General features: G+C 40.5%; 1 protein-coding gene across 1 annotated transcript in view; it reads left to right on the top strand.

Annotated features, from left to right (window-relative positions):
• wdr27 (WD repeat domain 27) overlaps positions 1-22,529 on the top strand; it is a 63,003-nt gene extending 40,474 nt beyond the window's left edge. The window contains exons 23-24 of the mRNA XM_076286488.1: positions 7,689-7,787; positions 22,422-22,529. Of these exons, the coding sequence (XP_076142603.1) occupies positions 7,689-7,787; positions 22,422-22,529 (207 nt within the window). The remainder of the gene's footprint in view (positions 1-7,688; positions 7,788-22,421) is intronic.
• The last annotated feature ends 313 nt before the right edge of the window (positions 22,530-22,842 follow it).

The following is a 22,842-nucleotide window of genomic DNA, read 5'->3' as shown; positions in this document are numbered from 1 at the left end:
TAAATCTAAGCATAAGTATAGGCTAGATATACTTAAAACCCTTATGTATACCAAGTATAAATCAATTTCCCATTCCTATGATTTTTACACAAAAAGTTTAAGCTATGCATATTCTTTGTTAGAAATAAATAGACCCACAGTACATTTCACAAACTCATTTTTACTAAGGGAGTCACTACTCAGTTCCCTCTGTACTGAGCCCCCATGAAACCCCCAACAGCAAATTAACTAACACCCCATATAACCCTATAACCACTTAATTATAACAGTATTATCTAAATTATAATATAGCTATGTAAATAACAAATTATACTCTATAGGGCCAAACAGCTTAGCACCACTTTCCATCAAATAACCCCCCAGTGCTAACAACAATTGCTGCCTTATACCATATGATTCTTCAAACCATTTGACAGGTAGAAACTAAATATCCCCAGAGATCTTCTGAAACCATCAATATCCCCATCATCTAGATTGTTAAATATAAAGTAGTAATCCAAAACGTTTTAAGTCAGTCAGAGTCAGTCTTTTTCAGTGTCACCTTATTTCAAATATTAACCATTTTTTTGATTATTATCATATGTCAGTTGATCTTGGCTTATGCAACCCGTGATGTGAACAATACAAAACCCCTTTTCCAACTTTTAACAAAAACAGGACTATGTGGGAAGGCTATAACCATAGCCTATAGCCATAAACCTTTTCCACATAGCAAGACAGCTCTATAACCAAATGACCTTGCCCAAACCACCTCTTCAGAGCTAAACAGTCACCTGTACCTTAAACTGGAAATGTACATGGAAACAATACCTGATCTTATTGTATATTAACACCCATAACACCACAAGGTAGGATGTTACTCATAACACACATACTCATGACACACATACCACAATACACCAAACATATAACTGTAATATGAATTATTGATAAACCTTATTGAGTTCCTATATATGTCTAGAACATTATCCAAAGGAGTCTTAAATTCAATTATTTTCCCCCAATAACACTGTGGTGCTCCATGAACTATAATCCATCACAAAATCTTTCTAAAATCTATCTAAAGTCTTCTGATGTATGGGTAGCATACCTAAGCTTCAACAATGTTACCATGAACCAAATTAACTTCAATACTGCTATCCAGTGTAGTAATGCCAGTTGCTGACCCAGCTTTAGCCTAATAATGCCAACAGCTATCTGAGCCTAATAATACTATGCAAACCTAGCCTAGTCTAGTCATGCTATAGCTAAGCTATTTAATTAGACATATTATTAATACTACTATCATTATTATCATATCCTTAACAATGCTAATTTAACAGTTGAACCTACCACCTACTGATAAGCTAACATATATATCATTAGTAGGCTACCACTAATATAACCTATCAATTGCCAACATACTACTACTACTTATACACAATATATCCTAGTCTTTTAATCAACACTTGACACAACAACACTTTTCCAACACCTGGAACCACCATCAGCGTTCATCCCAAATCCTGGATCTTAAAACTCCATATTTAACCATGATGGGCCTACTTATACATCTGTCAGTAGGCCTACTCATCCACAGCATAGCACAGATGTGATTTTTCCCACAAACTCTCTCTAACTTGTAATAATAATCTTATTATAAACAAGGCTAACTTGAAATGACCTTTTAAACATAACAGAAACCTAAAGAGACTAGCTTAACCAAACTATACACTATACATTATGGGACTACTACCATAATTAATTATTTATGCACGTAAGCTATATGACTAAAATATGTAAACACTTATATCATTTGCCTTTATCCAGTATCATGAAAATCTTTTAACCTAGAACTGTAGAGTATTTTAAAGAAAATCAAAAACTAGCAGAACTGTATCTGTATCTCTCATTATTGCAAATTAAATTTTTAAAAGGTCAAAGTGACTATGACAGCCCCAGTGTCAAGCAATGAAACTATTCTTCTTTTGCCTTGACCATCTATTATGGCAATATTATATTCTCAGCAAGCAGCACTCCACTTCTGCAGACAACTGCCCACTGAAATTCAGAACCATTCTGTTCTGGCGTTACCAACCTTTCAGAACCATTTTCCCACTACCACATTCTCATTATCAACCATTTCTAATATCTTGATCTTGGAAGACCAAAACATTCAACCCAACACTTTGCAGTATTAAACATTCCCCAAACATCTTTCAAAGTGAAATATTTTCCAATATTTCCCAGTTCAACATTCCTTAACCATCTCAGACCTACATCCTTTGTCCCCAGCATTTGCTCTGTTTACACAAGCCCCCACCTTTTCCTATTTCAACCAGCAGCTCCTCTGCCTGGTATCACACACACACACACACACACAGCCTCTTCTCCTTAATCACAAGTTATGCAAATATATGACGTCTTTTACCAATGCTCTGCCATGGACTTCTAATTCTACCAGCAACATACTAACCATCTATTATACTTCCATTCAACACTTCTTTGTATTCTCTTTTAGCTTTACATCCACAACTTTTACACAACATGTCCACTCACTCTTGGAGTGTTTCAACTTCAACTTATTCAGACCTGATAGCAGATATCAGCTGTACTCAACTTGTTAGTATATTATTTCCTCCACATGCAGGAAATGAGGTCTTCACATGCAGACCTGGTCTTCACATGCAGACCTTTCAGTTTTTCACATGCAAAACTGTTACTTTTATCTCTCTCATTCCTTCTCATGCAGGAATTGAGTCAGTTCTCCTCATGCAGAACTTTAAGTTTTCCTCATGCAAAACTTCTTTGATATGGCTATAGTATTCCTCCACATGCAGGAATTTGCCTAGTTCTCCACATGCAGAACTTTTGTTTACATTAGTGTACACACAAATGCTTACCATAATCTGCAGTATTAATCCCTTGGTCTTTGTTTTAGCAAGATTCTTTGACTGGAGGACGTTTTAGACAAGTATTCATAACTCAGTGTACAGCCTGATCAGAGGAGACTAGCTGCTATTAAGCAAAGTTGCTCACCTTATTTTAAGTTGCGCATCAGCTTCTCCCCTGACCAAACCCCGGACTCTGAGATGATACTTAAATATTGTCCTTTCCAACTCCTGGCTGGCTCGCCAATTATGTGGTGTTAAAATCCACATTAAATAATACAACTCAAAAGAAGTCCGCACACCGTGGATGTATACTGCAGATGATGGCTTTAATGCACTCCGGAGCATTGGTGAAGCAATTAAGTGAAAGCAAAGTAAGCAGTGAGCAGTGAGCAAAGTGAGCTAACATCTTCTGGCTGTTGTCCAGCCTTTATACCCCTTCAAGTCATCCCAGACAGCACCCACTTTGTTTACAGATAACTGACCAAGTAATATATGGTACTCCACCTTTGCCCTCTCATCCTGTTATTCCTACATTCTTTAGGTTTTGTATACATTTCCTGTCACCAAACCTTATCTATGCCATTTTCTGCCAGGCCTGCTCTTTCACTTAAACCAGTCTTCCTTTCCCACACTGAACATACTACAGAATTCAGTTTCACAAAACAATGATATTACACAGAATAAAGATACTACATAAAAGATATATAAACTAAAGGATATATTTCAATAAAGGCCACGACACTTTTAGGGGCAGCCGTGGCCCACTGGTTAGCACTCTGGACTTGTAACCGGAGGGTTGCCGGTTCGAGCCCCGACCAGTGGGCCGCGGCTGAAGTGCCCTTGAGCAAGGCACCTAATCCCTCACTGCTCCCCGAGTGTTTGTGATTCACTAATTCACTGATTGGGTTAAATGCAGAGACCGAATTTCCCTCACGGGATCAAAAAAGTATATATACTTATACTTATACTTATACTTATACTTTTATGGTTACAGTTATCGTTATAGTTATCGTTCTTGGTGTGAACGGCCCTTTAGTTTACAGGGCTTCCACAGGTCATGGATTTTTTGGAATATCAGGGAATTTTGTTGTAGCAGTTTAACATTGACTTGCCGAAATACATTAATACAAATATATTTCCACTCAGAATTGGTATATCTGGTTATTAGCTTCATTGCTTGTTTGAGTAGTTGTAGTTAGTCCTATTTTGTTTATTCAATACCCATTTATCTCCCGCTCTGAAAAAAAGTAAAAGATTCTTAAACACTATGCGACTGTTCTGATATCTTTGGTCGGTATATTGTACCCTTCATTATAAAGTAGGTCATCGAAATTCAGGTTTTTTTGTCAGGGAAAAGTCATGGAACTTTAAATTTCACGTAGAGTGGGAACCCTGAGTTTAGATTGTGTTAACGTTGCAAGATATAGCATTAAAGGGGACTGGTAGGACGACTGGTACACTCTACTGTGTATCTCCTGGTTTGGGTACAATGAAGATTGGTATTTGTGCCTCAAGGTCATAAAGTTTTAATATTCACTTAAATTTGTACAATTGGAAAATTGGCTGAAATGGTAAACCAAGAATGTAAGAACCTTTTTCCTGATTTATGTAGGTTTCTGTAAAGAGTGCTGGTATATTCATGCATAGTCTACCAGTTTTTGTTGGTTTCCACAATTTGTTCATACCCATTTATTCTCTAAGTAAGGAAATGGGATTAGATGTGTGATCAAGTGCACTCTTCCAAAATATTACGGAAAAACCTCTAGTTTTCTATGGAATGCTTTTTGTGACAATATTAAATAAATAAATAAAATATGAAATAAATAAATTAAATATTACATAAATACATAAAAAGTGAAATAAATAAATGAATAAAATGTGAAATAAATAAATAAAAAGTTAAATAAATAAATAAAATGTGAAATAAATCAATAAAAAACATATATTGATATTGCCATTGACATTGACATTCCATATGCATGGTCTTGCAATGTGCCATGAAATAAATAAATACAGTCAGTCACCCATCAAGGCGGGACCTAGCTGCTAATTGGTTGCTGCCTCAAAAACACGATAGCTCTGGAAGTGATCCAGCGCAGACTGGCTACATGTGAACCACACTGGACGTAAGGACACAGGCTTATTAATAGTGATAACTCACCAAACATATAACAACAACGATTTCATTTATTTATTTAATCTTTTATTTCATATTTCATTTATTTATTTAATTTTGTCACAAAAAACATTCCATAGTTGTCACAGTCCACAGTTTGTTTAGTCTAATAAAGGAAGGAAAAATAAAACGTACATGAATTTCATAAGAATATCAGAACTAACCAACTGATGAAAGGAGAGTTTTGTTTATTTCATGCTTCAGAAAATTGTAGATTTATTACGACTGATTAGATCAACAGCAATGTTTTATTTTATTTTTTATAAGTAAGCGGCTATAGGGAGCAGAAAACTATAGATGCATTAAAGATTGCTGTAGATAGACTCACACAGTGTAGATATATCTGATATCAGCTATGGCATTGCACTGTTCTATAGTGTCTGTGTAGAAATAAATGTACTGCTTGTCACTGAAGTTTGAATGTGTTTTAACATACTTAAACCTTTCATAAATCAGGGCCTGGGTTTTTAAGGAGCTTTGTAAAGGAATGTCCTGGTAGAAATCAATCTTAATGACCTCTGCTGTGAGTAATTATATTAAATCTGCTGCCATTTAAGATTTTATTTTGTTGCGACTGGTCGCATGGTGCCTCTCAAGAGGATAGCCACGATGTTTGTAGAATAATTACAAAGTAGTTGACGAAAAATGCCTGAAAGCCACACTTCGGCAAATAGTAAATCTGCCCTGGTTCAGAGCAGTGGGAGCTGAGAAATCCTCAGCTGTATGGACCTGCCAAACCAAGCATTACCATGTTTGTCCAGTGATATATGTGTGCCATGTTACCACGTCAAATGGAAGTGGCTTTTTCCAGCCAAATCCCTTGTGCCAGAGGCTCATTGGAGCCAAGTGCAGAATCTTAATACTTCACTTGAGGTGTTGTAGTCCACATGGATAGCTGCGTCTTATTTTGTTTTATATTGTATTATATTATATTCTCTTCTCTGAATAATTTATGGGTTGGCTGTGTTGTTGCCATGTTGATAAAGTGTAAGGTCTCTAGTATGGCCTATGATTTGTATTTCTAGCATGGTGCATTTTGACTACTGAAGTAAGATGGGTTATGAAACTGACAGCATCTATTAACTCTGAGACTATGAACTCTGTTGACAAAAAGTAGCCAAAACTGGAACAGAAATAGGCCAACGCGTGCTTGCAGCACAACAGTTCTTTTGCGTGCCATGTTCTTAAGCGTCTCATCGCTTTTCGTGGAAGGCAACCTTTTTTGGTTGTCGAAGTGACTTCCTAATTACTTTTCCACCTTATATCTGAGATTGGCTTTACAAGACAGCCAACATGTCAGAGATTCAGACTCCTCTTTTTCCCCCTGCCTCAGTCTTTCGCTGCTGCATTTGTTGAAGCCAAAGGGAATAACACATTAAACTTGGCAGGGCCAGGTCTTAGTGGATCTGCGTGGAGAGAGTGCTTCCAGTGGTTCTTGGAAGCAGACAGTGAGTACGGTAGTGAGCTACTCCAACGTTATTTGTGGCTGCTCCGAGAGTTTCATAAGCCAAAGGCATTTGTACTTGTCTCAGTATTTCAAAGGACAATCAGAAAGGGGGGGGGGGGCAGAGCTCACATTACCTTTCTGACCCCTGAAGAAGCTTCAAATTCAGATGATATGGGACATTATGTATGGAGCCCATTGTCTCTGTGCTGTTAAAATGAACAGAGCATTTTTGTGATTTTCGTACATATTTCCATATAATATGTAGGGCTCCATAACTGTTCCCAGACGTTTAAACCAAAAGAGTTGTTGTTTTAATATCTGTAGTTTAACACTATATCGTTTTACTTCAGTCTCAGTGGTTCCTTGTGTTCTGCGCAGGGCCTAATTTTGACAGAGAAGGATTTTAAGGGTTTTCAAAGGTCGTTAGAGGGTGTAGTTTTGTTTTGGGCAGTTGTTAGTTTTTTGTTTGGGGCAGTACATAAACAGCAAAGACGTTTTTAAACACAGAGGGCTGGCTTGGAGAGACGGGTTAGACCTCCAGTGCGCCACAGTGGCAGTGAAGGAACCGTCATTGTCTCATCTGTCTCCTGACTCACGGCCCTGTTAGCTACCACGACTCCTGACTATCAGTGGGGCGGCTCGCTCGCTCCCTCGCGCCGCTCTCCCTGCTCATTTCGAGGAGCACGCTCAGTGGGCTCCGAGAGCGCTTTAATAGGAAACATCTGCAGGAACTCGACCAGTCGCTGTCTGGTAACAAACATCCCAACATCTGTTTTTATCTGCGCTAGTGGCAGATGGCTCCTTTCTCTTTTCTCTCTCTCTCTCTCTCTCTCTCTCTCTTTCTCCCTCTGCACTCTCACTACGGTCCTTATCTCCCTCTCTCACTCTTTCGTTCTCTCTTCCTTTCAGCTGTCTCATTCTCATTTAATCACAGCACTTCATTTGACGGATGCCCGGAAACTGATTGAAATCAAAGAAGCAACATCCATCATGCCTCAAATGTTTCCTTACCTGATCTGTGTCTTTTTACATGAAATACATGACATTTTTACATTAAATACATCTATCAGTTATTGAGGATGCTTAATGGTGTGAATAAATAATCCATAAAGGTCTCTCTGCATGTAAAGTAGAATTAAAAGTCCAGCAGTACTACTTATTGCTAAACTGTTCAACCGTCACTCTTTTCTAGGCATATGTCTATGACATCCGAAGCAGCAGCTACCTCTACAAACTTCAGAGACACACAGACACTGTCCTAAATGTTTCCTTCAATCCAGCCACACCTGAGGTAAGAAACCTTCAGTACTAACCCTCTGTTTTTACATAGGGCTTTTCCACCCCAGGGATCAACCTCAAGTAAGCATCTGGGCCCTCTGTTGGTTGATTTCTTATTGATTACACTGTCATGAGTAAAACATCTATCTGGTGACAGAATAGTTTTTTCCAAATGCATTTACCAGACCTGACAGGGAAAAAAAGTTGCTCAGGTTTCTCTGTGTATCCCTTCCCAAGAGTGGACTCCCAGCATTGCAGATTTTCTGAAGCTCACTGAGTATAAAAACACACCACGCTGTGTAGATTTCCAGAGGGAAGCCCCAGGATAGCTCAGTGGCCAGAGCTTTCCAAAACCCCCCTCAGGATCCAGGGGTATCCTGCCTCTGTCACGGGGGTGGCTGGCCAGGGGTGGGTGGGTGTGGTTGGGTGGATGCGTAACTCGGTAAGCCACACGGTCCATTAGTTCACCCCGGCGTCCGGAGGTGGCCCGGGCTTAAATTTGGATGCCTGAGTAGATCCACAGGAGAGCCCCCCCCCCCCCTTTGAGGGTTTCCAATACCCCATAAAGAGCCGTGTGGAGTGTAGTTGTGCAGGCCGCAGCACGAGTGGGGCCCTGCTTCTCCGCCTTGGTCCCACTGCCGACCCCCCCCTCCCCCTGTCAGTGTTTATTTTTTTCATTTAATGGTCAGTGTAGCCACGTTTTAGAAGTCCCTTGGGTCATACAGTACTTGCATAGTTATTCTTAAAATGGAGGAAAGAGAAAAACGTTGGAAACATTTAAAATGTCTTCAGTCTCAAAAGTTATTTTTTCCAATGGAGCTTAGTTCTTTCACTACCTGCATAAGAGTGAATGCTCAAAGCTCAAAGGGATATGGAGGGTGTTTATACAACAGATGCCACAAGGCACTAAGGGCTCAGATCCTCTCTCCATCCTTGTTGTGTCATATGACATTCAGGATGAGTGTCGTTGGCTTCAAATGAGGCATTTTCATATGCTATTGTCATTAAAGAAGCCTTTTCCATTGGTTGACCGTGAACACAATGAACAAAATGTCCCACATTATCGCAAGGGGGACAAGGGAATTCAGGCTCAATTTTTAAGTGGAGTCAGGCTTGAATTTACAGCGTCATAAAATGTATATTCTTCGGCGGTGCTATAGGACGTTTTTGTGAGGGAAAGCATGATTCATGTGCTGCAGCTGTGTGATTTATGTAACACTTCGGAATTATTGAGAGTGTTCTAGAATGTATACTGTAATTCTACGCATAAACATGATTGGTGAGGCTACATGTGTGTGTACTATGTGGGGGTGTGGGGGGGCGCTTCTCTATTGCCACTATTCCACAAGTAAAAAGGTGTTCTGCTCCTGCTGTGCTTCGAATCATGTTCACAAACTGTCCATGGGCCAACTTGCTAGTGAAGAGAGGCCATTCCAACTAGGAGTCATGAACATTTAACATTCGTTAAAATTAATTTATTACAAGGAATACTGCTATTTTTCACAATTACCGAAAATAGCACATATTTCAAGAGCTATATTGCACAGGAGATACGCTAGATCAGAGAGCTTGCATGTAGCTCTATACAGGACATACAGCAGGGGTCTCAAACTCCCGGCCCGCGGGCCAGATCCGGCCCGCGCCCGGCCCAATTCCGGCCCACGGCCTATTACAAAATAATAATGTAATTCGGCCCTTGAGGGTATTTTTAATTGGAACAAACAACGACACTGGTTAAAATAGACGATAGATTCAAGTACGGTAGCAAATCTCATTTGTACTCTAGACATCCAGAGCTTGATTCAAGCCCAAAATCGCTGCACACAGTTTTCAGGAAATACAGTGTATTAGCCTACATGCGAGAAACATGAAGACGTGCATATGTTTGTAAGCGATGCAGGCCATAGTTTTGCACAAATTGAAGTAGAAATAGGCCTACACCAAATGTTGAAAAAACGTTCACGTGTGATGAAGTCTTGGGTAGGCTATGCTATTCACCTATTCTGATTCAGAAGGAGAATATCTGCCTTTTGGAGATTATATAATGATCGATCGTCTATTGACAGTGATAGTCACGGTGCGTCTGTGAATGGAGGTGCGTCTTTGCGTATGATGGTGTCCACTAAGCATACCATGCTTATTTCGATCCTTTGCCCAAAATAGCTCGAGGTGGCAGTGGTAATCGTGATGATAGTGTCCGTAATGGACGTGGTACAGACAGCTCTGAAGAAATACAAAGTCACCCGCGATAGTACTGATTTGACCAGGCTACTTTATTGTAGACCTATAATAACGGTTTGTGGAACAGGCTAGTAATAGTTTACTATTGTTACATCTTAGGCCTACTGTTTTCCTGTTAATTTGTTATTTGGGTAATATGACAAAAAGAAAGTAAACCTGCTCAAATAGTTCAACATCCAGTATTTACTGAAAGGTGCATAATTTGAGGTGCTTACCATCCAGTGGCAAATTAGATGAGCAAATTTACCCCCTTCATAAACTTTTGTTTATACTCAAAGATTTTTACATTAACAGTAGGACTTTATCTCTGACGACTTTCAAGCCATGGCCTTTTGAAATTTTGATATGCCAGGTTTAAATAAGTTATGAGAGGAAAATATTTTTATTTGGTGTGAAACACACACATACCTGTTTTTATGCTTTTTTTTGTTTCTTTTCATAATTTGTATTTATATTTATTTTATCATTATTTTATAGCACAGGTGTCTAAAAATAGATAAAAAGACTTGCACTTTCAAGGTTTGACCTGGCTTTCAAATCAGACAGACAAGGAAGAGCAGATGAACTCCTTCAGGAAACAAAGACAACTCATCTTTCCACTGTGACCCCGTGTCGCAGCCTGAAATTACTGTGTTATTATTCCCCTCACCTTCCATCCCGGCCTGGCTTTCCTTCCCCTTTTTTTTGAAGTGATGGAGTGTCTAAATGACTTCATATTACATCAGCCTTCCTTTTGCACCTGGAGGTGGCTGCACAGCTGATGCACTTCTCTCGCTGCAGCACTCAGGCAGACAGGAAACTGCGTGACCCTGCCGTGAGCTGGGACGTGGAGACCTTTTTTTCACCAGAAATTCTGAAGTGTTTTGTTTTCTTAGACTATGCTGACCGATGCATGAAAAGGAAAAGACTTCAGCTCCATACAAATTGTTTAAGTCAACCAGAAAAAAAGAAAGGAAAAAATATTATCACAACAAGCTTCACAAGACTTTTTATTTTAAGGTGTCAGGTCTACTGACTAGTTAATAGGATTTACTGCATAGAGCAGAAGAAACTGTAGAACGTTGAGCAATTTAATGGGATGTTGACATCACAATGATATTCTGTTATGGAGTTCAAATGCTGATGGGGGATACGTGATTGTAATGTCCTGTGGTTTTAATGCTAGGTAATTGGAAATTATCTGGTCTGAAAAAGACATTAGACTAAAAGTTGTCTAGCAAACACACTGATACAAACAACAAATATGCCTGGATCAGTTAAGCATTTTGAACTTGTTGCACAAGAGGATTTATATTCCGTGATTAAAAAAGTTATTTTTTTAATTTATGTAATTCCCAAGGAGGCTTTTTTGTAACAACCTGTTGAATACATTACAACAAAAAAGATGAATAGGAAAACCAATGATGTTTTAGGACAGAATGGATTTAGATCTATTGTAACATAGAGAAGTGGAAAATATGAGGGCCAACACAGTCCTGTTGTCATTTTGTGTACTTGGATCACGTCTGCTCTTCAGCAGATTTATGTTTACGGACTTTCTTGACAACAGCTCCAAAAGCATTTAAAAAGCATACCAGATTTATGTCAAATAGTATACACATATGTGAAAGAGTCCGATTTTACAAGTCTTATTGGCATTTAAAATGCTAAAAAGAAATAAAAGCCACATAAAAACTGTAGGAGGTACACGTACTGTGATATTAAATGCGCTGTATTTGCACTACATTTGAATGTGTTCAAAAATGTAACTAAGAGCCCAATAAACAAGTGCCTCTTAAATCTGTCACTAATTTACAATCTGTGAAGTGCAAAGCCCCATGCTCTCTTGATTCCCTCTGCCTACATTTGATTGCTGTTTACACCCAGCTGCTGTATTTGTTGATTAATGGTGTTAGGTCCCCTGGGACAATGATTGATGATAGACAGTTTGTACATGTTAACAGGGATAAACATGGGTGGACCACATTGTCAGCACGGTTCTGAAGAGGCACTGATTAAAGAGGGAATTCCAACTGATCTGAATTTTTACCAAATCATTGTTGTGAGCCAAGTTGCATTACTTTGAAGCCAGGCTGATCTAGCATCCTGTTGCATTTCCATATTCTTGTTTAATTTGAAGCTTGAGTGTTTTGTGGCCCTCTCAGAATAAGTTATTTGAGAGCCTCTGTTATAAAAGGCTGTTGCAAAACAAACTATTACGAATTAAATGATTTACAGTGACCTTGTCCTCACTTGAGTGTGATAAAAAGTGCAGGTGCTCCATGTATGTTACCATGAGTGTAGTAGAGGACTTGGAGAAGCCATCCGCTGTCTGACAGTATGGGTTTTTTCTCTTCGGTGGAATGGCTCTCGCAAAGAAGATAAAAAAGTAATTCCAGATGCTGATCAAGACCGACACATTCCTTGGAGGGGAAGCGCTCCTCGAGATGAGGCTCATCCTCCTCGACATCAAAGAGGAAGGTTCCTGTTTCATGGCCATGTGTCATGCCTGACAATAGGAGTAAGGTGCACCTGTGGGAGATTAGCTGTGCAGAGGCGGACGGCGAGACTAGTCTTCCTGCTTTGCAGCCCTCCGGGGCTATTCTCTCAGGTGGCCCTAAGTCCCTTTGTGCAGAGCCAGAGTGTTAAACAGGCATTGAGAAATACATTTAGCCTTAGGTAGCCTGTCGGTGTAAGCCATTTGCAGCCTGTCAGTAAAAGCTGTAAAATGTCTTAATCTTTGAGGTCATCCCTGTGGACAAAGGGCAGAGGAAATATTGGTTTGTGTGTGTGTGTGTGTGTGTGTGTGTGCTTCGAAAGTAGTTATTTTTTCCATTTAAAAAGCACTACTGAACCATGCAGTTTTGGTTCCATGGAGTGATATGAAGTAAAGATACTTCTACTCTTGGAGTCGGAACATCTTTCTTAGAGATGAGGCATTGGAATATATTCTGCAGTCCTCTGTTTGAAAAGCCTCAACTGCTCAGCCCACGGGCAGTGTAATTCTGCCTTTGCCTGCATTGGCCCTATGTTTTGTATGCTCTACATGAATGGAATGGAATGAGGCCACTGACCCTCTGAGAGGAAACCACATAAAATGTCATCCCCTTAACATGTGCACAAGCAGGACAGATACAGACACATGCTAGGGATATGCATGTCCTGGTCTGTAGTGCATTGCACAAGCAGGACAGATACAGACACATGCTAGGGATATGCATGTCCTGGTCTGTAGTGCATTGCACAAGCAGGACAGATACAGACACATGCTAGGGATATGCATGTCCTGGTCTGTAGTGCATTGCACAAGCAGGACAGATACAGACACATGCTAGGGATATGCATGTCCTGGTCTGTAGTGCATTGCACAAGCAGGACAGATACAGACACATGCTAGGGATATGCATGTCCTGGTCTGTAGTGCATTGCACAAGCAGGACAGATACAGACACATGCTAGGGATATGCATGTCCTGGTCTGTAGTGCATTGTCGTCAGGGCTGAGCCTTGATTTGGGTACACTGTTGTGTAAGGAAATGGAAACCGTTCGTTGTCTTGATTAAAGAATTAACGTTACAGCTGCAGAGTCTTAGCACACTTCTTAAGACATTATGCATGAAGTGTGTCAAGGTTATTTTTTTTAACTATTGGAGCTTTTTAGTCTGTTTAAACATGGTCTAAGTTTACTCCAAGTATATCGTCATGCTGCATGTATTTAGAAAAAGATGGAAACATGCAGATTGATAATGATCATGACTAATTATTATTCCACTTGGATTAATGTTTTTGTTTTTTAAATCAAGTTTGCATTGCACAGTGCTAAATAAAAATGTTAATTAAACAAAAGGAATTAGAAAACATGCATTTACTTATTTTATTTAATGCAAGCATTTTTACATAACATCAGGATCAGTTCTCTGCTTGTATGCAAGTTTTGGGTGACATACAGAATTATTGTATGTTACAGAGAGTGGGCCTTTGATGCGCCTGACAGAAAAGGTTTGGCGAGACTGCAAACTCTCCTGTTAAACGTTGCAATTTCTTGATTCATTTTCCCAACAAGGGCCATAGTTTATGAAAACTATGCTTTGAACTTTTTCCACTGTATCTTCCCTTCTACCCGCCCTCGCTGGTTTAACCTCCTATGCCAATGCTGATTGTGCTGATGGCACAGAATACAGTGCCATCGTCAGACAGAGCCTTTCATCGCTACAAGTCCTCCGTACAACATTGCGTTTTATTTCAGCCAAAGCATATTTGTCTTTCTCTAAGACCATGTGGACACATGCTGCTATATGTGGTCACTTTGAATTATTTCTTACAGTAGAGTTTGGCCGTACTGTACAAACAGCTGTAGCTGTAGCCCTTGGCTGTATTCTTATATTGCGGGCTATAGAAAAAGGCCCATGACAGCCATGAAGTGAAAAAGCTGTAGAAACGTGATGTCATCACCATAACCCCCCTACCTTTCACTTCCTGTCAGCATGTGAGATGAGGCATCTAGGCCCAAATGTCTCCTACATATTTCCTCAGGAAAGTGGGCCATGGATTTAGGTCAATGGATTATGTTTTGAAATCAAATTTTGCAGTCTGAGTCAACATTTTATTTTATCACATTTTATTGTGGTGTTATGCGATTACTTTTCAGTTAGTAAAATAATGCTTTCTCTAGATCCAAGCATTTGGACTTTTTACAAAGTAAAATTTTCCATTTTTAACCAAAAATTTGGAGACGCACATGAGTCCTAGATATATGAGCCCGAATATGGAACTGCCGTGTGTGTAGCAAGCTCTTTTCCTCTACACACATTTGGTTCTGAAAAAAAACAGCACCTTCCCTATTTGGATGCCTACACTGACTCTTTCCCAACTTGCTCTCCAAGTTTGATAGAAGAACAGCATGTTCCCTCCTGGTGTGGAGATCTGTCTGACACATGGACCCATATGCTCCAGTTCTCCTTGCATCATTTGTTCTGATTCAGAAAACGTTGTGCCACTGCTGTTGCTGCCGCTGCTGATGATGGATTGTGTGGCGAGAAATAACGCGCAGAGAACAAAATGCACGTCCGTCTCCCCTGTTCTCCGAATGTGGCTGTCAGAACACTGGTAAATTGACATGGTGTTTGAAGAGTCTGTTTACTGCTTGGTGTCACACTCCTTGTTACAAGGTGGCGTTAGATCAGACATCGCTTAAACGTCAGGATATTATTTTAATTACTCTTGAGAAATCTATCTTGAAAAAAGAGCTGTTTCAGACCAGAGTTTCTATCTGATTTTTGTTGAGCAAAATGATTGTTAAAAAACTGAAAACATGATATTAAATATCGCTTTCATCACTATTTCAAGACATGGCATCAGTTTTGGTGTATCCAGCTGAATTCCTATCAACAATAATTCTTTGCGGTCACTGACTGACCAGAGCAACCAAGCCAGCTCATAATCTCATTGTGTTCCAGATGCTGCTGTGAGTCAGCTGGACCTTGTGCTTAAACGGGGCCTTATCTAACAGTTCTTCCCAAAAGCAAGTGACCACCCACAACTCCAGACAGATTTCACCTGGTCTTAAACAATTGGTTTATGTTCTCTTTCGTCCCATTCCATTTAGCTTTAAAAACATTTGTGAGCGTTTATCAAGGCATGCCATAAACTTCAGAGTCAGTTCACCAAATGCCCAGAAGGATGTTTTAAATTGACAGTAAACAAATCTAGAAATGAAATAATGGGCTGGCCAAAAGATGTTTTGCAGCTTTGGATCAAGCTGTGTGTATTTCAAACAATTTATTTTTTTTATCATTGGGCGGAAGTCTGATGCGGAAATTTGGCTTGGAAACAGATACATGTGGATTGATGAGTTTCAGAATGCCAAAAACGGCATAATTTTTGACATCAAACGTAGTATATTTTCTCGACAGGAGGTTGCTATGACACTAGCCCCCTAAGATTTCCTTTTATTCACTGTCAACACATAGTTAGTTCCTGATGCTTGACCAGCTGCACAATTTGTGCCCAACTCTAGATTCTAGAGTTTGGGGATTTGGAAAACACAAGAAACAAGAATTTGCCTTTAGTAAATCTTTGCAATTTAGTGCATGGACACAGCCCATGGCACCATAAATGTTAATCTCTCATTAAATGCTGTTTATTTAATCTCTCATTTAATCTCTACATAAATGCCTGTTTGTCATCAGCCCAGTGGAACTGTGTACAATCCTTTACGGTTGTGACACAAATAGAGGCACAGCAGCATCTGGGAAAGACATCTAGTCAATGGGGGATTGTGATCCTAAAAGATCTTCGAGGGTTCAGATCAGTGTCTGGGAACAGATGCTTTCTCTTTGTGCAAGGCTTCCACCCGCAGTGCACAGTCTAATAAGGTTTTGATGCTAATCACTCTGGCAAGGTCAGACTGTAGTTGGACTGGGATACAGAAATTCTTGTTTTTTACTTGTTTTTTAGATTTTTGAAATATAAAGTTGCATTATGATTGTCAATAGAAAGAAGAAGACTTAGTTTAGACCTTTCTTGGAGTTGTCTCCTTACTCCAGTTCTGCAGTGTTTGGCTTTAATATAAATGACTAATAAAGGCTACTTTGGATTTTTTAGTGAAGCAAGTGAAATGTAAACATTCTCGTCATTTAGAAGATCTAATTCTTTGGTGGGCCGAGTGACCCTGTTAATTTTCATCCCCTAAAATACACTAATCTGTTTTGGATTTTCTTGTTTGGGGTCTATCTGCTTCTAATTAACTTTAATTTAATGTTGATCTCATGTTTGGCAGAAGTAGGCTTTCTTCTCTTTGTTTATCTCTTTGTTGTATGGGGCCAGCAACCAGAAGTGCAAATAAGAGTGAGATTATGGGATTAACTTGAATTGAAAGACAACGATTTTGCTGTTTAAAGGTTTTAAACTGTTTCAGCACACTCCCTGTGTCCTACAGTAGATAGTCTGCATGACATTACATCTCCCTCAGGTTGTTTAGTACAACATCTTGACCAGTGAGATCTAGACAGTGACACAGTCAGCAGCAGCACTCCATACATGACTCATTTAAAGCCTATGAGAGAGCCAGCGAGTTGTTGGTTCCAATTAATTTTCACAATTACAATTACTCAGCTATTTACTGAGATTGTGGTATCCTTCTGGCAATGGTGTGATTTTGGCTGTATCGCATCATATGTTTGTTATCACCCTTATCCATGTGCTGCTGTGCATTCAAAATGCAATCAAAAATATTATGCATTTTGGCACTTTCAGCAGCATTTGCATACTATAACAGTGTTCCCTGTAGCCTTTTTTCACTCCTTATCAATGTGCTTCTTCATGCAGGGGGTTTTGGGTGGAAATGAGCAATCTAACAGCTAAAAGTGAAAAGGCACGTAAAAACACCTAGAAATGCAAAGTTGGCAAAGATGAAAGGCTTGCTGGCATGCTAACTCATGTAGTTGGCATTGGCCTGCTGTGAGAGCTGTTTTTACATTTTCATTGGGTGGTCTGGCCCAGGCTACAGAACTGCATAATGCAAAGCCTCAGTGGCTCGTTGGAATGACAGGTGTGTTTATCTGAAAAGAAAGAAAAGAATAGTCATCTGAAGATGGAATACCAGTACTATTTCCTTATATAAAAAAACATGCTTTAAAAAGTGGCAAATTGCTGCATACTGTGGTTTTAACCCATAGTGAGAACTCCAAACTAGGCTAACCCACTGAAGAATTGGGGCTGACAGAAGCTGAAACTGAAGTCATCTAAACATCTGAGACTTATCATCGCAAGCACATTCAACAGCACTGCTGAATGAAATCACAGCCATTTTAACCTTGTCAAGGATGAGAAATAACCCACTGAAAGACGTTTTGGAGTTGGGCTGAGCAGGTTTGTGGGTCAACTTTGAGCAATAGACTCTGGAGGCTGCGCTCTGTTTGGGTTACTTCTATCGCATCACCCGTGTCATCGCTGCACGTCGATAGAAGGCGGCCACCGCCGTGGCCTCACGCTGCCGAGAAGGCTTTGACCAGCTCTGCCAAGCCATGAGATCATCGGCACGTTCAGGAGGACTCCCACCGCTTAATACGTTTCAGAGTTAACAACCCCATCGTGTGACTGAAGGTATGGGGGTACGGAGGGCCGCACCGGGTGGAAATGCTCTCTGGTAACCCAATTGAAACAGCCTCTCATGATGAGAAAGGCATGAAGAGGACACATGCTTTTTTTTCCGTTCCCATCCTCCCCTGCTCTTGTTTTTCTCTCCCGCTTTTTTATCCCTCCTCTTTCCCTCTTTCTCCCTCTTTATCTCTCTCTCTCTTTGTCTCTGTCTCCGTGGATGGCTTCCAGCGGAATGAGACTGTCATAATTTGATAGCGATGCTACATGGTGAGCAAAGCTGAGAAAACAGAATGGTGTCCTGGGTAAAAAGCACCTTTGTTGACTTTACTGTCGGGGGTCCAAATATTGTAGAAAATATTCAGCCATGGACGTGCAATGGCTTGCTCCATTATTTTTTCATCTGCACTCCCAGGAGAGTTCAACAAGCTATGTTGCACCATCAAAGTGACAAAACAGGCATAGATTAAGAGCTGACACATACGGTATGTCCATTAATACGTCAAGGAAATCACTCAAAACAAGTTATTATATTTTTGATCAGATGTCAATATTTATCTGTCCTTCAAGACTGTCTGTTGTGTTTGTTAAATGTGTTAAATATCATCACGTGATACAGAAGTATTAGCACTTGTCTTGGGAACTGGATTCCTTAAGGTCAATACTTGTGATCTTTTGTTTGATAACCTTGGATTGCCCTGTGCGTAGATATATCCAGGCTTGAGTCACCACCTCGGGCCTAAGAGGAAATGTGCTCTAGGGTTGCATACAGTATTTTTTTCTCACTCAGGGTGAGCTCCTAAATGTGCAGTTTGGTCTTGGCGTCAAATCACCTGCCAATGCTCTGAATTTTCCACAAGCACTGGTCATGAGGTACATGCTACACTGACCTCTGCAAGTTTGTGTGGAGGTGTGACCCGTCTCTTACACCACCATAAGTTTTCTGGGGGCAAGAACTTGCCTCCATCCCTCTCCCTCTGACAATCTTAGGGTCATCCTGCCAGGGCCAGTGACCATCCCCAGAGTATCCCTCTGCTGATGTTGTATTGTAAAGCCTCTTAGGAACATAGTGTAGCATGTATTTATATTAATTATTTACTTTTGAATACACAGCATCCACATTCATATGCTTTTGATATATGCATAGTTGGTCAAATAGGGTTTAATCTAATTAAAGATGGAAATTGATTAATGTAATTGATTGATTTATTGTAAGACCCACCATCACTAAAACTGATGTTGCGCAAGTAAGGTGCAGTCATCAACCTGAGTCGTAACAGACGTACAGTACAAACCAGTTAACAACATCTTGCAAAGCCAGCACTTTCTTCCTGAAGGACTATGTCTTTCTGCTTTCAAATCAGGAAATCCCATTTCCAGCAGTAGCAGTGTGTAATGCTGGAAATGATGTCTGCTGCCAAAGCACCTTTACATCAGTCCTCTCTGTGTGTTTTTTTCTCTTTCTGCGCCAGTTATATTGCTCTCCTGAAAGTTGTCTTCTTGGAGGTTCAAGGCGCAGTGAAACAGCAAACAGTGTAGGGTTCCTCTGGTTAATACTGAATTTCACACCAGCTTGGGACATGAGTTTCCTCCTTCTCCTTCTTCTCTCCTTGGCCTACTATCAAAGGTATGCCCTGCTATAAACCTGTTCAATCAGGAAACCACCTCTGCCGTCCTGCACGCCTCAGAGGAACATCAGCTCTTAAGGTTTTATGATGGATGTACAGGCTTATTATTCTGTGCCATGTTTGAAAATGAAAATGTCCCACAGATGGCAGTGACCAACAACAGCCCAGTGTCCTTAAAGGGACTATATGTAAAATTCAAGTTTATTCTTGAATTCTTCATTACGTTCATTACCTTTCACTGTGTTCATTACAGGGCCATTTGAGGTACAAATGGTGTGTTACATTATGGTACAAGAGAGATGGTCTGGAGCTTGTTGGTATGCTAACGTCAGTGAATATCCGGGCATCACACACCATAGGCGTTTGACATAACGTTGAAATGGTTATTTCTTCATCTTCTGTTGCTATTTTGAGGTCATAAACTAAAAATGCCCAGACATAAACAGGCTGTAACTTTACCCTTGAACTCATAGTATTGGATTTATGCACAGGGTACTATCAGCAGTTTCTTATGTTCTACAGCACTGAGGTAATGAAATCTTAAATCTCTCCAACCATTTCTACTCACCAGATATAGTTACATTCCCCATTAAATCCTTGCAAGCCTGAGCGACCTTGCTGTTGATAAGATAAATAGAGATAGATCAGGGCATTACCAAGGCTTTTACTGTAGTCGTTGACACACTGCATCCTTTGAAGATGGCTTTGGTATTTAAGAGGTGAACTGCAGTTATACAATACATTTATTGCAGTTCTGTTCTCCGTGCCAATATTATACTTAGAAGCACATCACCGAGTATTGCAAAAAGTTCACCATGCAACTCTCCTTGAACTGTTGATTTACGGCTTTGCCCTTGCTTTTTAGCCAACGTTTGAGAAGAATTTCATATTACATAACAGTGTTACGAAGAACTTTTAATTCAGATGTATCTTTCATGCTCAGAACTAGCCACTGGGTTTTGGTAACAGACGAAAAGATACACAGCAAAAATGGGTGAAGGCAATTTTTTAAAATGCTGGTAGATGAATGTGCGAATGAAGCCATTTTGACACTGTCCACCCCAGGAATTAGCCACTTTAACATACACATAACCATATGTTATCATAAAACGTTAGATCTAGTAGATTTAGTCACCCTCTGCCTTTTCTCCCTGTGTCTTGTGTGCTGTGGTCCTCATCACCATCTCCGTCATAACAATTATTACTATGAAAAGCAGGCCGTTCGTTTTTCCAGAGGAAGTTCAGGTCAGCCAATGTGGCAAGAAACACACAGAGATTAACTAAGGCAGATTGAAGAAATATACAAGCGTTGGTTTTTGATGAGTTCTTAATTTGTATGTTTGTCATGCTCGTTCTGGTGCTCCCAGATTCCAAATCGCTCAGTATTTGCTGTTATTCAAGAGTTTTTTTTATACATCTTTCAAATTAAAACCCACTCATTCTTTTTTCCACTATGATTTCAGGACAAGCAGACTCATAACAGTTTCTTTTCTGTTGATAGTGCCCTCCTCCTGACATTTCTCCCACAGCTGCACGATATCTCTGTCTGCCACGGATAGAGGCCGTCGGAGAAGTCAAGTGCGCCAGAAGGATCGTAAAGCTGATGCTCTCTGCCTGTCGTTACTTGAGTCGTTCTCAGATAAATACCATTCTGACTTTTCCATCTCTTTCTTCAGGCGTGCAGATTCTCAGAAGAGCTTCAGTCATATCAGTAATAGTCTGCACTATCAACATCATGTTTTCTGATCATTCCAGTTCAGAGTCTCTACACCGCTGTGCGTGTGCGGCTCATGTTTGCAACAGTATACAGTCTGGCACAAAGATTTTTCCTCTTCACTCTGAACACCTCTACAGCACACAAAGGCGTATTGATTTTGTAATTGGCTTCACTGAGCTCATTCTAAATCTCTGACCCGTTACCTTTTTAATACATTGACCGGTTCTGAAATGACTGTAAATATCCACTATAGGTCCCCAGTAAAACTTGTCTGGACTGGATCCCATTGGCATCGGAGCCCAGCTGGCTCCATGAACAGTGAGGTAATGCTAGCTTACCGTGATCCTCTGGCTGACCATGGAACATGAGATAACAGCCCTCCACTGCTGGAAGTCCAACGCACCAACGTGCAGACAACGCGTTGGTGTCTCTTGCTGTGTGTGTGTGTTTGTTTGCATGTACTAAAAGGTTTATGATGATATTGTGAACAAACACTGGCGTAAACTTCCAAACACTGTGTAGCCCTCTGAACCCGTAGTTAGGGTCTAATTAGGGGAACGTCTCGGGGTGAGATGGCAGATGCCCAGGACACAGAGCCGTAGAAGCGCAGCATGCACACGTGTCGGCTGCGCCACCGCAGAGAAAAACGAGAACATTTTTTACGAGCTACTGTGACTTCAAAAACAAAACCATGAATCCATCTGTTCGCCTCTATCTGAGGAAAACAGGTGTTGTGTTATGTAACAACTTGTTTAGAATGGAGTTGTGAAAACGGTAATCACTCTGTTAGAGATTTTTTTAAATAAAATATTCACTGAACATTCTGTTCCATTTATGTCCTTCATCTATATCTTCAACCTACAGCAACAACATCATGTGGTCTTTGAGAGAAGACCACCATGACTATGATTTGGCTAAGTCCACTGTCATTCAAACATGCCGTTGGTATTAAGTGTGTTTATTGTTCATGTTCCAGCTCCTGACAGGCACCCTGGATGGGAAGCTCGGGCTGTTTCGCCCAGGAGAGAGGGCCTCTCTCCCCTGACGAGAGCGATGCCATTCCCCGGGAGTGCCGCGTCCTCAAAGCCCGCTGAGGCCCCCTGAGCCATGCGGGTTTAATTGCTCACACCATGTGGTGAAGGCCTGAGAAGAGAGACTATAGGGGGGTTACATCACTCAGGGCTGCGACTGGACCGTGGGCCACAGCCGGAGCAGGAGTGCCTCACAGCAACTCTGACACAAGGCCCATGACTTCACCCACTCCACTGACAGGACTGCATGGCCTACCACATGCAGAAGGGCTTTATGTAACATCTAGGCACATCACAAAGGGCAACAGCTTCAAAACACTGAACATATGTACTGACTCTGTTCCTCAGTGTATGTTGTTTAGGCCTGCACTTAACT

This window comes from Alosa pseudoharengus, unplaced genomic scaffold (genome assembly GCF_046254945.1).
Source record: "Alosa pseudoharengus isolate Yale_2024_CS ecotype anadromous, Long Island Sound unplaced genomic scaffold, YU_APseudo_1.1 YU_APseudo_1.1_scf_15, whole genome shotgun sequence".
Taxonomy (NCBI): Eukaryota; Metazoa; Chordata; class Actinopteri; order Clupeiformes; family Clupeidae; genus Alosa; species Alosa pseudoharengus.
The sequence above is the reverse complement of the archived record's forward strand: the minus strand, read 5'-3'. Positions and strand labels throughout refer to the sequence as shown.